The sequence below is a fragment of the Callorhinus ursinus genome, unplaced genomic scaffold (genome assembly GCF_003265705.2).
Source record: "Callorhinus ursinus isolate GAN/ISIS: 27379988/994484 unplaced genomic scaffold, GSC_fseal_2.0 scaffold18, whole genome shotgun sequence".
NCBI lineage: Eukaryota > Metazoa > Chordata > Mammalia > Carnivora > Otariidae > Callorhinus > Callorhinus ursinus.
The window spans coordinates 18,912,896-18,935,236 of NW_027397080.1; the positions used below are offsets into that span (position 1 = coordinate 18,912,896).

The window sequence follows — 22,341 nt, forward strand, 5'->3', positions numbered from 1 at the left end:
TTCCCTCCTTGCCTTAACAACGGTCCGTTCCACTCCTTAAGGGCCCAGACATCCGGCAACATTTTCCCAAGAAGTCAGGCCAGCTCCAGCACCCGGTAAAATGAAAGCAGCGAACTTTGACAGTGGCTTGGCTCCATTTGCCTACCCTGACCTCCTCCCAAAGTGCATTTATCATAACAACCAATGCAGAAACATTAATGGGCATTTTGAAAAAATTTTAAATTCCTCATAATTAGAGACCATTAAAAAAACCCAGCTGTTTTCATTTTCCTGTTTCTTCCTGTCTTTGTTGCCGTGAATACATATTTTATCTACTTGTCATCGTAGTCAACGCACAATTTTGTGCTGGGCTGTTTTTAGTCACCAAAAACAATTCCCATATTTTATGAAGTTGTCATAATTATCTTTAATCGCTGCAGAATACATCATCAAGCGGGTGAGTTACTCATCAACATTCCTAATCATCGGGCGTGCACTCAGGGGGTCCGGTTTTCCAGTCATTCTTCACTATGCCGAAATGCATGCTGGAATAGCGCTTGGCCTTCTGCTGCAAGATGGCTGTGTGGGTGACCTTGAGTTCTGGGGGCATGTCTCCCTCCTTCCTTCCCTCTTCCTTCCTCTTCCTTCCTGTTTTTCTTTCTGTCTTTCTTGAAGTATAGTTGACACAATGTCACATTAGTTTCTGGTGTAGGACACCGTTCCCGGACAACTCCACCAACCCTCTCTGTTACTGCTATGGCTCGCCAGTGTACCTACCGTCAGCCCGATGTCCACAGTGTTTGGCACCTGGCAGACAATAAATATTGACTGGATTTGATTTGGCCAGATCTCTCTAGCTGGCAGTGTTAGGGCACAAAAGGGAGTTACTCAATTCAGAGGACTGAAAGCCATGGGGGGGTGCGGGGAGACAAACGCAGGGGAAGAATGTGTCTGTTCTGCAGAACAAACAGCTCCCACCAAGGAGAGGTGTGGCCAGGGATTCCACTGGGTACCCCCTGCAGGAGCCATACCAAAGATCAGTGCCTGCTCAGAAGCCCCCTCTGTTGCCCTAAAGTTACCTTTAGCTCATCCTAATACTAAGATCTCCTCCTATGGGAGGGGTTGTCTGCCATTTTTTTTGAACTTACAATGTCTGCCCTAGCATGTTGACATGCTAAGCATGCACAGTTGAACCAAAGGGCCTAAGTAGCAGAAAATGTATGTTTCTTATGTACCCAGCTCTCTGTCCATACCCCCCTAGCACACCACATAAAAGCTTCCGCACTCACCCCAAGGGGAGACAGTGCTTTGAGAGCAATCTCCCTGTCTCCTTACTTGTGACAAGGAGTGAAAGTTCTTTGCTTTCTAACACTTCCTCTGGTTGTGTTCCATTTGCACCCCAAGCAGCCACCCACCTTGAGTTTGGTTACAGCCGCACTGCCTCGCAGACATGAGTCAGGAAGACAAATTGAGTGGGTCACTGGGCACCTGCCAAGTGCTGGGTGATTCCCATACCACCTTGCATCTCCCAGCCCCAGCCACCAGCCCCGGTCCAGTGACTCCCACCAGCTTACAGAGAAGGAGGCAGAGCTTCCAGGTAGGTGACTTGGCCGAGGCCACACAGCACGTGACAGATTCAAGCCCAGGGCTCCCTGAGAGAAAATTCTGTGTTCTGGAGTTAAGCTTTTCCTGAAGAGGGGGGTTCTTTGGCTCTGTCCTGCAGCCGTTTCTCCACGCCCACCAGGTGCGCAGTGGGGCTGGCTAGAGGTAGGGAGATGACCCAGTCCCAATCCTGGGGAAATCCATCCTCGGCCTTGTGAGCAAACTAAGGAAAAAGAATGTTCCAGGTCTGTAGAGCAGTGCCAGGCTGCTCGTATCAGAGGAAAGACAGTGCCGGCCTTTGTCAGCAGGCCATGGCAAAGGAAGCTGGCTGCGGGTCCAGCTCCACTCATGGGACTCTGGGCCGTCAGCCCACCTCCCTGAGCTTCAGTTTTCTCATCCATAAAATGGGGAGAAAATATTTATCTTATAGGGCAGTTGGGAGGATTTGAGATGATATGTAAGAAAGCATTTGGCACAGTGCCCGTCTTGGAATAGAAATATATAGTAGTTGCTTGTGGTATCAAATGCCTTGCATGCTTCCTCGATCAGTTTATCTGTAGACCTAACATGGGACGTAACGGGGGCTGGGAGTTTAGGAGACTGTTTCAGTGTCTCCCGTGTTTCTATTGGCTTCTGCCAGCTGTGTGATGCTGGGAAAAATAAATAAATAACATGTCTATGACTGTTTAAAATTTTAACTGTTTTTTTTTTTACCATAAAAGTCTTAAATGCTCACTGTAGAAATTTTGGATGATGCATAAAGACAAAGGTGAAATGAAAACTCAATCATAATTCCAGCTCCCAGAGACAACAATGGACGGAATCTCTGTTTTTTCCTTCCAGTCCTTTAGTGCTCCATTATATATACACACCTACAATATCTCTAAAAACTAAAATTATCATATTATCTATGCAGATTTAGGCATTACTCGGAACATAAGTGGAAAAAGCATTTCCTCGTGAACTACCTATTTTCCATAAGCACGGTCTTCGGTGCTGGGAAATACGTCACGATTCACTCGAATCCCCTGTTGCTGGAGATTCAGGTTCCCAGGTTCTAGGACCTGATACTCCCTCCTGCCATAGCGGGTAGGACCAGTGCTTCTCTTACCATGTACAAGAGGAAAGGCCAGCTCACGAGGTGCCTGGTGATGTTCTCGCCCGTCATCTTCTCATGACTGTTAGGTGCGAATGTCACCAGCAAGTAGGTGCCCACGATGGCCAGACCACAGCCAACGAAGGACAAGACGTAGCGCCCTGCAGGGAAGTGGGGAGGCTGTCATAGGCTCACTTCAGGTGCTGGCTTCAGGACCCTATGTGTTTTTAGGGCAACACACGATGACCTGCTATTTTTGGTTTTTCTTCACTTCACAAATAGATCATCTCCCTTATTGTTATTTAAAAAAGTAACACTTAGGGGGGCTCCTGGGGGGCTCAGTCAGTTAAGCATCTGCCTTCTGCTCAGGTCATGATGCCAGGGTCCTGGGACCGAGTCCCACATCAGGCTCTTTGCACAGCGAGGAGCCTGCTTCTCCCTCTCCCTCTGCTGCTGCCCCTACTTGTACTCTCTCTGTCAAATAAATAGATAAACTCTTCTAAAAAAATAGAATTAAAAAATGACATTTAATGTTAAAAAATTTCAGTGAGGTATGGCACGTAGACCAAAAAGTGCTCAATGAATTCTCACAAAGTGAACACACCCATGTAACCAGCACCTAGATCAAGAAAGGGAACGTTAGCAGGACCCAACATCCTAACTTGTGTCCCCTTCCAATCACTAGGTGCAGCCCCGGGGTAACGCTGACCTCTACCAGCACTGAGCGTCGGCCTGCTTTTGTACTTTCTGTAAGTGGACTCGTACTATATGATTTCTTGTGTCTGTGTTTACGTAAGACGATGTCTGTGAGTTTGTGAGATTCACCCGTATCCTGGTGTGGAGTGTAGGGGTGGTTCCTTCATTCTCACACCCCTGTGGTGTGTGACACAATTTATCCATTCTGCCTGCTGATGGGTCTTTAAATACTCTTCAGGGTTATAACAAATACTGTTGCTATGAGCATGTCATTTGGAAAACACGTTGTCCGTACTTCTTTTGGGTATTAAACTAGGAGTGGGAATTCCCAGGTCAGGGGATATGTGGACCTTCAGCTTCGTAGTTACTGTCAAATGGTTTTCCAAACTGGTTGCACCAGTTTCTACTCCCACTGGGACAGTATTAGAGTAAGACTGCCTCTTTTTTCTTCTTCACAGTAGCCATTCTGCTACTGAACCATAGTTTCAGTGTGCATTTTACAGGGAAGGTTTGAAAGTGAGAATCACTTTATGGGCAACATAAAAAAAAAACAAACAAATATAACAAAATCTCACAAGGAAACCTTCAGAGCCTACCATGTACCTTTTAAAAATGACCTTATCATTTCCCATCTGCTAGTTAACCTAGTCACAAGGGACCAGTCCAAATACTATCAATATTCTATTCCACAGACTTGTCAGAGACTGTTAGCGGGGCCTGGGAGTCTCCTGACTCTTGCCCTGGGTCCTGTCACACTCCAGCTGAACTATGTAGATGTCGTGAGAAGCCTCTCGCCCCAGGCAAGCTGGGAAGGGCTGTGAGTTCTGAGCTACACATGGTGACCGCAGGTCTCTGGATATTTCTGGATAGAACTATCTACATATTTCATTCCTTTATCTCCCAAAAATGTGATACCACATTAAATGTCTTTAATTTTCATTCTGGGCCTTATAAGGTTCCCCTCAATTTTTCAATGAATGAATGAACCATGGTTAAACTCAACAGTAAGTTCTGTGCTAAGATATACAAGACTGTTGTCTTAAGTTTTCTTCAGGCAGGGAAAGGTCTTACTCATCTCCATGCCTGTGGTGTACAGCACAGGTCTAGCATTGGGTGAATGTTTATTGAATTTAATAAAACTTTAGGCAGGACAGCCATGTACAGTTGTATAAGTTGCTCACTGCATAAAAACACCTAGCTGAAGGGGTGAGGGCTAAAATCTAGCCCATGCTCTGCTCACCAAGGCATGTGCCCATGGAACCACAGATGCCCAGAGGGGCCATCTTCTTTAAATTCACATAGGGCACTGCCTGGACTAGCATGTCTCTTATACCAGGACTTTCTAGAGTGAGCCTGGAAGGGCCATAAAACTACACTGGTCTCAGAACCAGCCCCGCTACCCCTGCATCGCCCCCTCTGCCATCAGGACTACTGCAAATCACTCTGAGTCTTTTGGTCTTGGCATCGTATATTTGCTGAGCAGTAGCTCTGCTTTTTTCAGTGTAGGATTCTTTCTTTTTTCAGCCTCCTGGCTCCATCTTGCTCTTATCCTATAACAATGATTCAGGACAGTGGTTCCCAAACTGGGCTGCGTGAGCAAGTTCCTCTGGCTGCATGCATAAGTAATAAAGAATAACTCCTGACTTCCATGTTTCCCATTTGCTTTAGAACTCATTTAGGTACAGAGGGGGCCTTTCATCAGGCCTCCTAAAATCCCAACAACAGATGCTCAATAAATATTGATTGAATGGAATGAAATCAAGCCCCTTTTAAGAAATCTCACAGATGATTCTGTTGTGTAGCCAGATTTGGGAACTACCGAGGAAAAACCCAGCTCTCAGGAGCTGATGAGGGTGGAATATACAACACGGAAGGGAGCAGGAGATGGATGATCTCTCAACTGGGGTGAGCTGGCTTTATAATGAACAAACAGCACAAGCACAGAATTAAGAACAGGAGCTCAAATCAGTGAACTTACTCAGAAAGTCTTTAGGTTTCCATTTTTCTTTGATGAATATGATTCCTATGATGGCACTAGCTATAAAAAAATAAAAGCACAGGGAAAAGAAAATTGAGGCTGCTATCAGTCCGATGGAGTCCCTTTGCCCAGGCCCTAGGGTAGACTCATTTGCCTTAGGGCTTGGGACTTCCTAACCTCTCCCTTCTGCTCCCCAGAACTCAGTCCTTCTGGTTCCTCTGTTATTCCATCTCAGAAAGGGAGGCTCCTCTCTGAGCCTTCCTGAGGATTTCCTACAAGTCCAGGAGCACTGGTGTTGAGTACTTGCAGGGTGACAGGGGATTCGCACAAGTTCTTTCTGGCACATCTACCCATCGAGGTGGGTGCCATCTGAAAAATGGGCCACTGAGGCTAGGACAGGTGAAGGAGTTGCTCAGGACTACGCAGCTGGTAAGGGGTGCCGGAGCCCGGCTCTTACTCCTTCCGTTGCTATGACTACCTCTGACACTCTCCCCCTGGTTCTTCTTTCCTTCTCAAACTTCTTTGTCGCTGCCCGGAGGGATGGGGCTGGCATTACTATGAACAGACCTGGATGGCTATTCTCAGCTTTCCCTCACGGCTGTGTGTCCTGGGGTGAGTCACTACCTATGGGTCTCAGTCTGCATCCAGCTCAGGCCAACTTGCTGCTTGTTAAATATTCAGGAAACCAGTGTAGTGTGAGTGGCCACGGTGGCGGACTTTACACCATATAAATCAGAAACACCACAAATGGGGTCTACCTTTTCTCCTTTCCCGCTTTTCTGTCCATTCCTTCCTTCCCCTCTCCCTCCCTCCCTTCCCCCCACTGCCTCATTCTCTTCTTTTTCTTCTCTCACTTTCTCCCTCTCTCTGAATGTTGGTTCATCAGCCCACAACCGAAAGCACCTCCTTCTCTGAGTTATAAGGGCAATTAAATGAGATGATGCATGTAAATCACGTGTCCACAGTAAATACTCAATAACTGAGCTATTATTACTATTGAAGTCCCTGGAATAGCAACTGATATGTAATAGGTACCCAACAAATAGTGGTGATTAATCTAATACTTATTTTTAATATTATTTTTTACTGGGTGACTTCAAAGCTCTGAGAGCCCCTTAATTTCTAGTGGCTGATACCTGAGAACCCATCATTCTGAAACTTCAGTCTCTTATTTTTAAGAATTTGATTATGTGAATTACTAAAGTATTCAAATTTGGAGGCAAATATTTAAAGCACTTCGTCACTCGGTCACCTGTTTCTCATTGTAAGGAAAGGTTCCGAAGCCTTTTCAGAGGTCAGTCATGGGCAGAGGACGAACCTCAATCCCTGTCAGGGTGGCACACGTAGAAAGTGGGCCAGAGAAGACAAGGAAAGGCTGGGACTGGGGATGGTTACTTGCCTCAACTAAAGGCACTCAGATTATATTTTATTTTATTTATTTAAAAAAATTCTTTATTTAAATTAAACTTACCTAACATATATTGTATTGTTAGTTTCAGGGGGTACGATTTAGTGACTCATCAGCTGCATATAACACCCAGTGCTCATTATATCTCGGGCCCTCCTTCATGCCCATCGCCCAATCATCCCTTCCCCTTGGGCCCTCAACTCTATGGTGAGATTATATTTTAAAACAGTATTTGTGGAAAAGAACACAGTATGTTGGAGGACCTTACTCATCTTGTGGGCTGCGAGGGTACAAACCCTGGTCAAGAAAGAGAGGGACCCTTCACGGGATCAGGAAAAGCAATAGGTTTCCACTTCTTTGCCAACTCCTGGTAATTAGGAGGACTGCCTGAAGCTCTGAGAATTCTAAGAAGGGATGCTCTGACCGATTGATGACGTCTCCTGTGGGCACAGGCGGGGCGTGTGGTTGCCGTGTTTATCCGTGGGGTAGAAGAGGCCCTCTTTACTCCAGGAGGAAAAAAGACTACTCAAAATACCACTTTTTCCTTTAAGAGCAGGGAAGGGCTTCCAGGCCACGTGGGGCCTGCCAGCAAATGGAAGGAAACATTTCAGCGCAAGTTCACGGTCCCCGCTTCTGTGTTCACTAATCTACGAACATCTTTTATTTAAGAAGAAAAGAATTTTTTTTCCTAATTCTACTTTTTTTTGTGGAACACGGACATCAAAGCTCCTTTGTCTTTTCTTTGGTTCAAATGTTCTAAGACACTGGTTCCGGGATTACAGAGATCACAGAGAAATGGCAGGTGAGAAAGTGACCAATGCCTCAGAGGTGGTGTCAGCTGATGTAAAAAGATCAGAGAATAAATTGAATGTGCATCTGTTAGAGGTGTAAGATATCTGAATCCTACAAAAGCTTAGGATGTCTTGACAGTGTTGGGATGAAAGCTGCAAGTTTGTATCTTCCTTCTATGGGAGAAACAGCAATTCTGATAAAGTTTCTGAATCTAAAATGGATTAGGGAGCCAGACCATCCTGTACTCCAGCCCTGCCACCCTGGACCCCTATTTCCTCATCTGTAAAGTGGGGATCATGACAGTGTTGCCCTCAAAAAGGAGAATTAGAAGAATTCATATCCGTAAAGTGCTTAGCGCAGGGCCGCTGTGTATGAAGGCCTCTGTAAGTGTTAGTGACATTACCAAGCAGAAGCTGCTTCGTTTAGCGAGTATGGTGGTCGCACAGGCAGGTGGGTCCCAGGGAGCGGTGGCGGGGGCCCCGGTCTTACCTATCACGGAGACTGCGCCCAGGGGCACAATCAGTGACAGCGGAGCGAAGGCGTAGGAGGCAAACACGCCCAGCTCACCCAGCAGCATCAGGAACAGGCCCAGCCACCATGTTTTGGTCTTGAAATAGGCCCGAGGGTCCTTGGATCCTGCCAGGCGGATGTGGCAGTACTTCTAGAAATCCGAGAAAGAAGGTGATTGGCCCAGAGGTTTGGGAAAAAGAAGCTAGGATGTCTGTAACCTAAATCTACCCCCCACATTTATTTGGGAAGATGTGTCAGGTTTTTTTGGAGTCCTGGCTCAGAGAAGAGGCAAGCAATCCCCATCTCAATACCAGGTTGTCACGCTAAGCAGTTCTCAAACTGGCTGGGAAGCCTCAGACACTCCCCGGGCAGGCCTGGGAATGTGCATTTCTAATGCACAGCACAGGCAGCGTGCAGTCCGGAGTGGGAGCCGGGGTCTAGGACGCCGCCCCATGGTTGCCCGGCTTCAGGTTGAACGTCTCACTCTAACTGCAGTGCCCAGAGTCCCCATGCTCGGGGCGGCTGCTTGGCCGCACTCCCTTCTGTAGATGAGCCGGCAGCTCTGCTGGGCAGCCCAGGGGCATCTGTGGACGCTGCCCTCTCTCAGGTGGATACTTGGCCCAAGTATGGCCAAAAGTCTTTGTTCTGGAAGTGTGCAGTTGGGATATAGAAAGTGGGGCGGTGACCAAGGCGAGCAAGGCAGTCATGTTGACTTAGAGGGACCACAGCTCCCACTTAGGGGGGGCTGTGCTGAGGGCTGCACAGGGGCAGATGCGGAGGCAGAGACACCGCTCTGTGGAAAGAAGAGCATGAACCAGATGAGTGGCCAGGAGACCATGTGGCCTCAGAAACACATGGGAACACTCCGGCACATGGGCGTGCGTGGAGCCGAGATGTACCAGGTTACCCGTGTGTGTTCACGTCTGTGATCCAGGGAGGGAGAGCGCTTCTCCGTAACCAGAAGCTGGGCAGTGCCAGCAGAGAGAAGTGGGACAGTGTGCTGTAGGATTTAACTCGTCCGCAGGTGTCAAGTCTCAGTCCCGGTGTCCCAGAGCAGTCCCTGAGACCCGACTTGGGAGGAGGTAGTTGATTTGGGAGGTGATTCCAGGAGGCACAGTAAGGGTGTGGGAAAGTGAGTCAGAGACGGGAGCAGACCACTGGAGGGTGCAGAGTGAGTGCCCTGGGCAACGGGGGCTCATCCCACTGGGGACCCTCTGGGACACCCTGCAAACTAGGCTCAGAGCCATGCGACGAGAGGATGGAAGCCTGGGGCATTTATCTACAGACTCCGGTCCCCCACTGGCCAAAAGCTGCCCTGGAGGCAATAAGCACCACATGCAGCTTCCCAGTTACATCTGCATAGCCTGGGAACCAGTTCCTGCAGTGCCCTCAGGAGCTCCTCGATCTATCAGCCTGCTCCAAACCACAGCTACAGGCCAGCTCAGCTGCTCCAGGGCACCCCAGCAACTTCTAAGTCAGGGACAGCGCTGTCTGATCAGAGTCAAGGGAGGGGGGGAATCACGTGGGGGCAAAGAATCAAGAGAGATTCTGGAACAACCTGCAAGGGATTGCCCAAGGCCCAGCCCAGGAACGGAGAAGGCAACATCCCATGGTGAGGAGGCAGCGGGGCCTGTACCGGACATCCCGGCTGACTAGCTGTATCTCTGCCCCCAGACAGTGCTAGTGACTGAGACTTACCTGTAGGTTAAGTGCAATGCTGACCACAAGGTGCCCAAAAATTGCCAAAAGGGCGCCGATCAAGTTTTCCTGTAAGGAAAGTTCACAGAAGCAGATGTGAGCTGGGTCTAAGCTAAAGGGCCCCGGGGCGGTGCAGGGGGTTGGGGGGGCGGCATAGGAAACCCCACTGTTCACTGTCGCAAAACAAAACCAGAAAAACATCCACCACCCACAAAGCTACATCCCAGGCCTTTTATTGGACTTTTACATTTTACTACTCAAGGTTAATGCGGCTGCCTTGTTGGTTTACAACACACTGCCCTGAGCTGGACACTTCCAGAAAGCAATGTCCTCTGTCCACCGGTCACAATGACCTGATAAGGCCTAAATCTGCTCTGCTCTTTCCTTAAGGTACTGACTCACTGCAGTCTTGTGCAGGAAAGCAACATTCAGAAATCAGAATTTAAAAGAGAAACACAGGCGGGGATACTATTTGCCATTTTATCAATGGAGTCTTCGTGTTCCCAGAGGGGTCTCAATGAGACTCTTTAAACTGACTAATCTGCTTAGGGCATTTTTAATGATTTCATTTACAAACATTTAACTTCTGAACCTTAAGAATAAGGTTCAGATTCTTTAGCATGGCATCTTCTTTTAACTTTAGAAGACAATTACCAAACATATATTCATTGTACAATAATTAGGAAATATAAAGAAATGATAGGAAGAATCACAATCACAACAAAATAGAAAAGCCACCCGTAATTCTAAACCCAGAGCTGACTATTGCAAACATTTTGTTCTTGTAAACTTTTATTGTTCTTATAAAATTTTTTTCTGTCCATAAATTCAGATATGAATGACAATGTTAGTTAATTTTATAAAAATAAGATTATCTGTTTTATAATCTGTTCTTTTACATAAGATATTATAAACACATTCTCCTTTCAGGTATATTTAATTCATCATTTTAAAAAAAGATTTGATTTATTTATTTGAAAGCAAGAGAGTGAGAGAGCATGAGTTGGGGGGGAAGGGTAGGGGAGGAGGGAGAAGCAGACTCCCCGAGCAGGGAGCCTGACACGGGGCTCGATCCCAGGATCCTGAGATCATGACCTGAGCTGAAGTCAGACCCTTAACTGACTAAGCCACCTAGGTGCCCCTAATTCATCATTTTAAATAAATACCAAATAACTCGTCATTTGGATGTGCCATATTTTATATCATTGCTTCTCCATTGTTGGACACTTAGTCTGTTTCTTTTTTTTTTTAAACACCACTGTGATTGAATATCCGAGTACATGCATTTTTGTGCATTTATGAGGATTACTCCCTTGGGATAAATTCTTAGAAGGAGGACTGCTGGGTTAAAGGGACTTGCCTCAGCATTTAAACCATACTATACTATGTCCCCCACATACCCTCCAGTGTTATTTCACCACTAAACACCAAAGAATGTTCTATCTTAGCCAAATATGAATCCTCCCTGCCCAGGATGGGCCTTTTCCAACTCCCCCTTTGCTCAAGAGATTCCTCCCACCGGGCTGCCCTCCCTGTGAAATCTGCCAGTTCTTCAAGGCCTGGGCCAGGCGCTAGCAAATCAAGAGTGAACAAGACAAACAGTCTTGCAATTCATCTGGAAGACAGGTAATTAGCAAGCGTAGGGCAGGAAGTCAACCCTCTGACCCTCTACTCCCCTCTTCCCTGGAATGCTGAGGGTCTAGACAGTTAAGAAGGCAGTCCGCTGTGGGTTAAGGTGGAAGGAGGGAGGGGGTGTCTACTGATGGAAACCACCATGGCTGTCCTTGACTTTGTCCTCAGCAAGAGGCAGCATTGCAGAATAAAGGAAAGACGCTGAGCTGGGAGCCAGGAGACCTGGGTTCTAGGTCCATTCTTGCTGCCTCATCACAGCATGACCTTAGATGAGTCCCTTCCCTTCATCAGGCTTGTATGTCCCTGTCTGGAAAACGTAGATGCTGGCCCAGATAACCTCCAAGGGACCTTCCAGCCCTCACCTAAGCCCCTGGTCAGGGCCAGACTGTCAACAGAAAGCAAGTGAAGGACCAGGCCAGGCAGGAAACTGACTTATGTTCATTTCACTTTATACAACTCATTAATAGAAGGTCAGTGGGGGCATCTCATGGACCCAAGGGAGAGGTCTTCCACTTCTTCCCAAGACGGCTCTCATAGCCTGAGCTGCACCTCCTTGGTCCTTATCCATCTCTGTTTTATGTGTTGTTGTTGTTTTTTTAAGATTTTATTTATTTATTCGACAGAGAAAGACAGCAAGAGAGGGAACACAAGCAGGGGGAGTGGGAGAGGGAGAAGCAGGCTTCCCGCTGAGCAGGGAGCCCGATGTGGGGCTCAATCCCCGGACCCTGAGATCATGACCTGAGCCGAAGGCAGACGCTTAACAACTGAGCCACCCAGGCGCCCCTGTTTTATGTGTTTTTGTTGTCTCTTCTCAGACAGAATTAAGCAGAAACCATGTCTGTCCTGTAGGATTACAGGATCTCAGAGCTGAAAGGGTCACTGGAGATCAACCAGGCCAGGGTTTCCCTAACTGGGTTCTTAGAGATGTCAATGGAGTTCTGACGCAAAAAGCACATCATGGTTAAATAAGTTTGGGAAACCCTGGACCCTAGGTCCACTGCTTGGAGGCCCACAGTGCACTGCAGTTTAGAAGCTCTCACAGGCAGGTCTCCTTGTCCACCCCAGGTGTCCCAAACCTTTGAGGCTCTAGAACTCTTAAGTCTGCAGGCATCTGTGATGCTCATACCTGCCATCTTAACCATGTTCCTTTTCTTTTGGTAATAGCACCCTGATTTTGCTGTGGAGCACTCCCCCATGCCCCCAACTCCCCCTTGTATGGTCTTGTTAGGACTGTCATTCCAAGTGCTCCATCCTCCCCTGGACCACGGTGGGCCTATGAACCAAGCTTGACCCAAGCCAGGCAGGTCAGAAACTCTCTCTGAGAGATATTTATATATATTTATCTCTCCCTTATTTTTTTTTTAAGAGAGAGAGAGCATCTCTCTCGGGGGGGGGAGGGGCAGAGGGAGAGGAAGAGAGAGAATCTTTTTTTTAAAGATTTTATTTATTTATTTGAGAGAGAGAGAATGAGAGATAGAGAGCACGAGAGGGAAGAGAGTCAGAGGGAGAAGCAGACTCCCTGCTGAGCAGGGAGCCCGATGTGGGACTCGATCCCAGGACTCCAGGATCATGACCTGAGCCGAAGGCAGTTGCCCAACCAACTGAGCCACCCAGGCGCCCGAAGAGAGAGAATCTTAAGCAGGCTCCACAGTCAGCACTCAGCATGAAGCCCGATATGGGGCTCGATCTCACAACCCAGACGGAGATCATGACCTGAGCTGAAGTCAGGAGTCGGACACTTCACTGACTGAGCCACCCAGGTGCCCCTCTGGGGTCCAAATCTTGAACAGAGAAGCATGAAGGCTGAAAGAAGTCTGGGCTCATTGCTGCCCAAGGCCAGGACTGGGCAAGGCCAGGAGCCATCCTGGTGCCCGTGACTTCCAGAAGCCTGCTTTTCTAGCTCTTTCTTCCATTCTGGGAGCAGTCCCAGTCTTTTTTGCTTAAGACCTGGTTTCTGTTACTTGCCTCACAGAGCCTGAGTCAATGCTTCACTGCACATGGTTTGGGAACATGTTTATAATTAGTCCAACTCCTACTAAGCATGAATGTTCATTTCTTCTTTCTCTTCTTAGAGGGATGGCTTTTGCAGGCAAAAAAAGGCTATCTGCATGACTTTCTATTTTTTTTTTTAAGATTTTATTTATTTATTTGACAGAGAGAGAGTTAGCGAGAGCAGGAACACGAGCAGGGGGAGTGGGAGAGGGAGAAGCAGACTCCCTGCCAAGCAGGGAGCCCGATGTGGGGCTCGATCCCAGGACCCTGGGATCACGACCTGAGCCGAAGGCAGACGCTTAACGGCTGAGCCACCCAGGCGCCCCATGACTTTGGTTTCTTAAAAAAATTATATTTGCTATAAAAGTAACAGATTCATGAATCTAGTTTCCTTTAATAAAATCTTACCAAGGAACTAAGAAATTCTTATGTCTAATAAATTGCGCTTACGAATATAAGGAATCTGATCTCTTAAACCGTCTAATGCTGTTTATATACAATAAATTCTGTTATTCCTTTCAATTTAAAAAGCAAATGACAGAACTTCTGCTTTCAGCAAGATGGAGTAGACTTACTTTTTCCTATGCTTCCTGCTGTGTACAATTGGAAACCTTGGACATTATATATAAAGCAAACACAAGACAACTCTGAAAGGTAGAGAGAAGAAGGCAGACAGGCTAGCGAGCTGGGGGCCTGAGGAACGACATGGCGGTGGGTTCCTGGGTCTTCTCTTTACCTCACATACCTCAAACTTGAAGCTGAAGAAATGGGCAACCTGGGAGTATCAACGAGTATAGATCAAAAAGCTCTAAGAAAAGCCTGTGCTCTCTAGTCAAAAGACCATCAAAAGACCAGGAGATGAGCAGCCAAGCAAGACAGAAAACTTTAGGACAAGTGCTGTTTCAAACATCACAGGAAAAAAAAAAAGATACCCCACCCACTCCACGCCAGCATAAGCCAAGTAGGGGGCCTAGATTTCCAACCTTTCATGGCTATTACAAGGCACCTCAACTCACATTCTGGGACTATCAGAGAAAGCCAAGGAGGGATCTGGGGTCCAGTGATGAGGCCTCCCCCACCCCTGGCCCCATAGAGTGAAAAGAGCCCACATGGGGAGCCTGGACCTCTACCTCTGGCTGGCAGCAATGAAACACTCTTCTCCTACTGGGTGGTGTCAGTGGAGGCCTGGTGGAGAGGCAGGATTTTTTCCATTAACTTTCACAATTACACTGTCCTGAAGCTGGGGTTACCATTTGTAGTAAATTGCAGTGATGGCCACCATTTCTCTCACAACTCCCGTCAACTCCCCAACACTTGAACCTGGATGGGTTTGTGATCAACAGCATGACAAGGGGATGGGGGGGAATTCTGGGTTCAGGCCATGGAACTGCTACTTTTGCACAGAAGGAAACTCAACCACATATAAAGAAGTCCTGTCTATCCGTAAGAAGAGAGAGGCACCTGTGGAAGACCAAACAGATATACAAGTGGGCCTGATTGACACCCAGAGAAGAGACAGGCCCAGCCATCTCAGCCAACTGCCAGCTGCCAGTTGAGGATCCAGGCATGAGTAACTCCATCTCGGATTCTCCAGCCCCAGCCCCAGCCCCGGCCCAGTACCCTAGACGATACTATACGGAGCAAAGATGAGTCATTGCTGCTGAGCCCTGCCCACATTCTTTGTTTCTTAAAAAAAACTATTATAAGAACACTTAACATAAGATTACCCTCTTAACAACTTAGGTGTACAATGTAGTACTGTTATAGGCACAAAGATCTCTAGAACGTATTCATCTTCCATATTGAGACTTCATTCCTGTGGATCAGCAACTCCCATTTCCCCACCCCACCAGCCCCAGCAACCACCATCCTCCTCTCTGATGCTATGAGTTTGACTCTGGTAGACTGCTCATAGAGGTGGAATCATACAGTATTTGGCTTACCGTCTTAGTTCAGGCTGCTCTAACAAATACCACAGACTGGGTGACTTAATAAACATTTATTTCGCACAGTTCTAGAGGCTGGGAAGTCCAAGATCAAGGTTTTGGCTGATTCTATTCCTGCTTAGAGTTCTCTTCCTGGTTTGCAGCTGTACACCTTCTTAGTGTATCCTCACATGTCAGAGAGAGATTATCCCCTTCCTGTATCTCTTCTTATAAGAGTACTAATTTCGGGGCGCCTGGGTGACTCAGTCATTAAGTGTCTGCCTTCGGCTCAGGTCATGCTCCCAGGGTCCTGGGATAGAGCCCCGCATCGGGCTCCCTGCTCAGCGGGAAGCCTGCTTCTCCCTCTCCCCCCCCCCCCCCCCCCCGTTTGTGTTCTTTCTCTCGCTGTCTCTCTGTCAAATAAATAAATAAAATCTTAAAAAAAAAGAGCATAATCTCATTCATGAGGGCCCCACCTTCATGAGCTAATTATCTCCAAAGTTCCTACCTCCAAAGCATCACACTGGGGATTAGGGCTTTAACATATAAATGGGGGGTGGTGACAAACATTTAGCCCACAGCACTTATTTTACTTAGCATTATGTCTTCAAGATTCATCCATGTTGTCACATATTGCAAGATGTCTTTCTTTTACAAGGCTGCATAATATTCCACTGTGTGTATGCATCACGTTTTCTTTCTTCATTCATCTATCAATGGGCATTTAGGTTATTTCCACATCTTGACTATTGTGAATAGGTACTGCAATCAATATTGAAGTGCTAGTATCTCTTTTAGATCCTGATTTCAATTCTTTTGGATCTTGTCCAGATTCTTGACCTGTGGAATTATGAGCAGTAAAATGGCTGTTGTTTTTAAGTTTAGGTTTTTAGGTGGTTTGTTACACAGCGGTAGCTAACTGACACACTTCCTTAGTAAATCAGGGTTGCTTAACGATCCAGCAATTTTTGTCTGGGACTCAAGATCTGATTCTATCCCAGATAATCACTAACAGGCGACTTTCATCTTCCCTCTGATTCAAGTACGTAAGATTCTACTGCTTAATTCCCCCACCCCTTTCTTTGCCCAGCTAAGGTATTTTAATGTCTTCCCATTTTAATGCCTGCCTCTAAATGTTCTTTAAGGCCATTCTATAAACCTAGTATACCTTTATTTATTGAGGTGCATATATATATCATTATATATACATCATTATATATATGTATAATGGTATATATATATATATAAAGGTATATATATGTGTGTGTGTATATATATATAAAGATATATATATATAAAGGTATATATATATATCATTACCTTTTTATTGAGGTAAAATTCATAAATCATAAAAATTTACCATTTTGACCTTTTTAAAGTATCCCATTCAGTGGTTTTTGGTATATTCACAATGTTATGAGTGATGTCATTGAAAAAGTGGTGGCACAGAGAATTTCAGGAACCCATCCCTTCAGAAAAACAACTAATGAGCTGGCCAAACCCATCAGAATCACATTTTTATACAACTCCGCAGTCTAGCCAAAAACGTATAACAACCAGAGGAAGGCATGGTGAAGAAAGAAGCCATTGCTTTATGGTACAAAAACACAGTGGCATTTTAAATTGCCTGCCTCCCTTCCTTTACACCCCAGATCTGTGGCAGCCACAAGGATGCAGAGAGAGCAATAAATGAAACTTATTATTATTTTTTTTAAACCGTGGTTGTGGGTTTTTACTGTCTGGTAACCCCTGCAGGATTGGCACAGGACTTGTCTTTGTTTTATCTGACACGGAGGGATACCAGGGCTGGGGAGAGCTTCCTAGGCTGTTTATGGTCTAAGCCTTTAAAGGCTGTGTAACAGCCTGGGGCAAAAGACAGTACTCAGGATGAGCAACAGATGGAAGGAAAAGCCTGGGCAGGAACAGTCTGGGAAAAGAGATACATAGAGGATAAGAGCTTTCTTAAGTCTCCACGCACACTGAGGAATTGAAAAGGGCAAGCATGTAGCCAGGGCTGGATGCATGCTCCAAAAACACCTGAGAAAACAGTAGCCTTCACCCCTGGCTGGCCTTCAGGTGGGGTACAAGCAGGGAGCAAAGGCTAAGGCAGAGTGAGTGGTAAACAGCCTGGTTAAGCAGTGGAAGGCCCCAACACAACCAATCTGCAAAGACTGGGAGAATTTGGGGAGGTATTTTCCTCTTTTTTTTTTCCCCCTTTTTCAGCTCTAGGTGGTTAAGCAAACTGTCAAAACTCAAGCTGACCACTTAAGAGGAACAGAATTCATCAGGCTGCCCACATAGAGGACACAGACTTTACAAAGAGAGTTTAGAAAAATCACGAAACAAGAAACACTAACAAACCACAACAAGCAGCAACAACAAACGGGGTGCAAGATCTGATTTCTACACTTGCAACGTAATATTCGAAATGACCAGTTTTCATCAGTGTTGTACAACCACACCACTCTCTAAATCTCAAGCATTTCCACCATCCCAAAAAAGAAACCCCAAACCCATTAGCAGTCCTTCTCCACTCCCCGGTACCCGGGCCCCTGGTCACCACTAATCTACTTCCTGTCTCTAGGGACTTGCTTATTTTGGACCGTTTATATAAATGGAATCCTACAGTATGTGGTTGTGTCTGGTTTCTTTCACTGAGCATAATGTTTTTAAGGTTCATATGTTATAATATGTACCCGTACTTCATTCCTTTTTATGGTGAAATAATATTCCATCAATGGATATAACACATTTTGTTTATCCATTCACCAGTTACATTTGAGTGATCTCCACTTTCTGTCTATTGCAAAGAATGTTATTAATATGCTTGTACAAGTTTTCATACAAACATATATTTTTTTATTCTCTTGGGTATCTACAGTAACTATTTTAACTTTTGGGGGGAAACTCTCAAATGGTTTTCCATAGTGGCTGTACCTATTTACAATTTCACCAGTGGAGGGCTCCGATTTCTCCACATCTTTGCCAACACTTGTTATTTTCCTTTTTACTTATTTTTTAAAGATTTATTTATTTATTTTAAGGGGGGGTAGCACACACCAGGGGGAAGGGCAGAGGGAGGGGAGAGAGACAATCTCAAGCAGACTCCCCACTGAGCGCAGAGCTTGACTTGGGGCTTGATCTCACAACCCCGAGATCATGACCTGAGCTGAAATCAAGAGTCAGGTGCTTAACTGAGCCACCCAGGTGCCCCACTATTTTCCTTTTTAAAAAATTTATGATTGTCACCCTAATGGGTATGCAGAAGTATCCAGTTGTGGTTTTGATAATGTAGTTCCCTAATGACTAACGATGCTGAGCATCTTTCCACATGCTTACTACCCATTTATCTTCTTTGCCTATTTTTTAAAAATTGAGGTAAGATTCACATATAATAAAAATTGACCATTAACCATCTTAAAGAGTACAAGTCAGTGGCATTTGGTACACTCACAATGTTGTGCAACCTTCTGCACACTAAAGAAAATTTTGAGTTTTAAGAGTTCTTTATATATTTGGATACTAAACTTTTGCCAAATATATGATTTACAAATATTCTCTTTTATTCTGTGGGTCATATTTTTATTCTTGATAAAGTGCTTTGATGTATGTAAGTTTTAATTTTGATGAAGTTTATCTATTTTTTCTTTTGTTGCTATGCTTTTGGTGTCATAATCCAGTTTTTTTGTTTTTTTTTTCCCTCCCATCCAAGTACTAACCAGACCCGACCCTGCTTAGCTTCCGAGATCAGATGAGATCAGGTGTGTTCAGGGTGGTATGGCCATAGACCAGTTTTTTTTTTTTTTCTAAAAAAAAAGAAGAAAAGAAAACTAATCCTAATCCAAGTTCACAAAAATTTATACAGGCATGCCTTGTTTCACTGTGCTTTCCTTTAGTGCACTTTGCTTTATTATTATATTTGTTAAGGTAATCTGTATCAGTGATCTTTGATGTTATAACTGTAATTGTTCTGGGGTGCCATGAACCATGCCCATATAAGACAATGACCTTAGTCAATAAATGCTTTGTATCTTCTGGCTGCTCTATCAGGAAGCGATTGCCTGTCTCTCTCTCTGTCCTGGGGCCTTCCTATGTTCTGAGACACAATCATGAAATTAGGCCAATTAACAAGCCTACAATGGCCTCTAAGTGTTCAAGTGAAAGGAAAAACCAAATGTCTCTCACTTTAAATCAAAAGCTAGAAACGATTGGGGTGCCTGGCTGGCTTCGTCAGTAGAGCATGCAACTCTTGATCTCAAGGTTGTAGGTTTGAGCCCCACATTGGGTATAGAGATTACTTAAACATCTTTTTTAATTAAAAAAATAAAAGCTAGAAATGATTAAGCTCAGTGAGGAAGGCATGTTCAAAAGCTAGATGGACTGAAAGCTAGGCTTCCTGCACCAAATAGTTAGCCAAGTTGTGAATGCAAAGCAAAAGTTCTTGAAGGAAATTAAAAGTGCTACTCCAGTGAATACATGAATGATAAGAAAGCAAAACAGCCTTATTGCTGATATGGAGAAAGTATGAGTGGTTTGGTTAGAAGATCAAACCAGCCACCAAATTCCTTAAGCCAGAGCCTCATCCACAGCAAAGCCCTCATTCTCTTCAATCCTATGAGGTCGAGTGAGGGGAAGAAGCTGCAGAAGGAAAGTCTGAAGTAGCAGAGGTTGGTTCGTGAGGTTTAAGGAAAGAAGCCATCTCCATAAAATAAAAGTACAAAGTGGAGCTGAAGCAGCAAGTGCTGATGTAGAAGCTGCAGCCAGTTCTCCAGAAGATCTAGCTCATAATTGATGAAGGTGGCTAACTAAACAACAGATTTTCAATGTAGACCAAGATGCCATTGAGAACTTTCATAGCTGGAGAGGAGAAGTCAATGCCTGGTTTAGAAGCTTCAAAGGACAGTGGCGCCTGGGTGGCTCAGTTGATTAAGCATCTGACTCTTGATCTCAGTTAGAGTCTTGATCTCAGGGTTGTGGGTTCAGGCCCAACACTGGGCTCCACTCTGGGGTTGGAGCCTACTTAAAAAAAAGCACAGGCTGACTGTCTTGTAAGGGCTAATGCAGCTGGTGACTTTAAGCTGAAGCCAATGTTCATTTGCCATTCCAAAAATCCTAGGGCCTTTAAGACTTATACTAAATCTACTCTGCTGGGCGCCTGGGTGGCTCAGTTGGTTAAGTGACTGCCTTCAGCTCAGGTCATGATCCTGGAGTCCCGGGACCGAGTCCCCCATCGGGCTCCCTGCTCAGCAGGGAGTCTGCTTCTCCCTCTGACCCTCTTCCCTCTCGTGCTCTCTATCTCTCATTCTCTCTCTCTCAAATAAATAAAATCTTTAAAAAAATAAATCTACTCTGCCTATGTTCTATAAATAGAGCAACAGAGCCTGGATGAGAGCAAATCTGTTCACAACATGGCTTATCGAATATTTTAAGCCCACTGTTGAGACTTACTGCACGGAAAAAAAAGGTTTCTTCCAAAACATTACTCCTCATTGACAATGCACTTGGTCACCCAAGAGCTCTGATGGAGATGTACACCAAGATTAATGTTATTTCCATGCCTGCTAATACATCATCCATTCTGCAGCCCATGGATCAAGGAGTAATTTCAACTTTCAAATCTTATTATTTAAGAAATACATTTCTTGGGGTGCCTGGGCGGCTCAGTCAGTTTGGGCATCTACTTCTGATTTCAGCTCAGGTCATGATCTGAGTTGTGAGATGGAGCCCCACATGAGGCTCTATGTTCAGCATGGAGTCTGCTTGTCCCTCTTCCTCTGCTCCTCTCCCTGCTCTCTCTAAAATAAATAAATAAAATCTTAAAAAAAAAAGAAATACATTTCTTAAGCTATAGCCATCATAGGGAGTGATTTCTCTGATGAATCTGGGCAAAGTAAACTGAAAACCTTCAGGGAAGGATTCACCATTTGAGATGCCATTAAGAACATTCATGGAAAGAGGTCAAAATATCAACATTCACAGGAGTAAACTGATTCCCACCCTCGTGGATGACTGTGAGGGGTTCTTTCTTTTTTTTTTTTTAAGATTTTATTTATTTATTCATGTGAGACAGAGGGAGAGAGAGAGAGAGAGAAGCAGAGGGAGAAGCAGGCTCCCAAGGAGCAGGGAGCCCGATGCGGGACTCGATCCCGGGACCCTGGGATCATGACCTGACCCGAAGGCAGATGCTTAACCATCTGAGCCACCCAGGCGCCTGACTGTGAGGGGTTCTTATTTTAAGAAACTGCCACAGCCACTTCCATCTTCAGCACCCAGCACCTTGATCAGTCAGCAGCCATCACCACAGAGGCAAGACCCTCCACCAGCAAAAAGACTGTGACTTGCTGAAGCTCAGATAGTGATTAGCATTTTTAAGCAATAAAGTATTTGTATTTTTATTTATTTTCTTTGAGGATTTATTTATTTATTTCAGACAGAGAGAGCGTGCACAAGCAGGGGGAGGGGCAGAGGGAGAGGGGCAGAGGAAGAGGGAGAGAATCTCAAGCAGATTCCCAGCTGAGCGTGCAGCCCAATGCGGGGCTGGATCCCAGGACCCTGAGACCATGACCCGAGCAAAATCAAGAGTCAGCCACTTAACCGACAGCCACCCAGGTGCCCCTAAAGTATAAATTAAGGTATGTACATTGTTTTTTAGACATAATGCTATTGCACATGTAATAGCCTACAGTATAGTATAAACATAATTTTTATATGCACTAGGAGACCAAAAAATTCATTTGACTCACTTTGCTGTGATATTCACTTTATTGTGATGATCCAGAACCAAACTTGCAATGTCTCCAAGGTGTGCCTCTATCTGTGTTTCCAAGAATTTTATAGTTTTAACTCTTACATTTAGGTATTTGATCTATTTTGAGTTATTTTTGTACATGATGTGAGGAAGGAGACCAACTTCATTCTTTTACACGTGGATATCCAGTTGTTCCTGCATCATTTGTTGAAAAGACTATTCTTTCCTCACTGAGTGGTCTTAGCACCCTTGTAGAAAATCAATTGGCCATAGATGTGTTGGTTT

At 45.3% G+C, this 22,341-nt stretch overlaps 1 protein-coding gene across 3 annotated transcripts in view; it reads right to left on the minus strand.

The window, feature by feature from the left end:
• The window catches only part of NIPAL3 (NIPA like domain containing 3), a 55,560-nt gene that overhangs the window by 18,139 nt on the left and 15,080 nt on the right, over positions 1 to 22,341 (minus strand). The window contains exons 1-5 of one of the 3 annotated variants that reach the window (XM_073903172.1): positions 19,028 to 19,046; positions 9,760 to 9,828; positions 8,041 to 8,212; positions 5,352 to 5,411; positions 2,693 to 2,838 (exon numbers count right to left, since the gene is read on the minus strand). In XM_073903172.1, the coding sequence (XP_073759273.1) occupies positions 2,693 to 2,838; positions 5,352 to 5,411; positions 8,041 to 8,128 (294 nt within the window). In that variant the 5' untranslated portion in view covers positions 8,129 to 8,212; positions 9,760 to 9,828; positions 19,028 to 19,046. Of the gene's footprint in view, positions 1 to 2,692; positions 2,839 to 5,351; positions 5,412 to 8,040; positions 8,213 to 9,759; positions 9,829 to 15,901; positions 16,133 to 19,027; positions 19,047 to 22,341 lie in introns of those variants that run through there. The other 2 variants (XM_073903171.1, XM_025856066.2) reach the window with 2 other exon arrangements.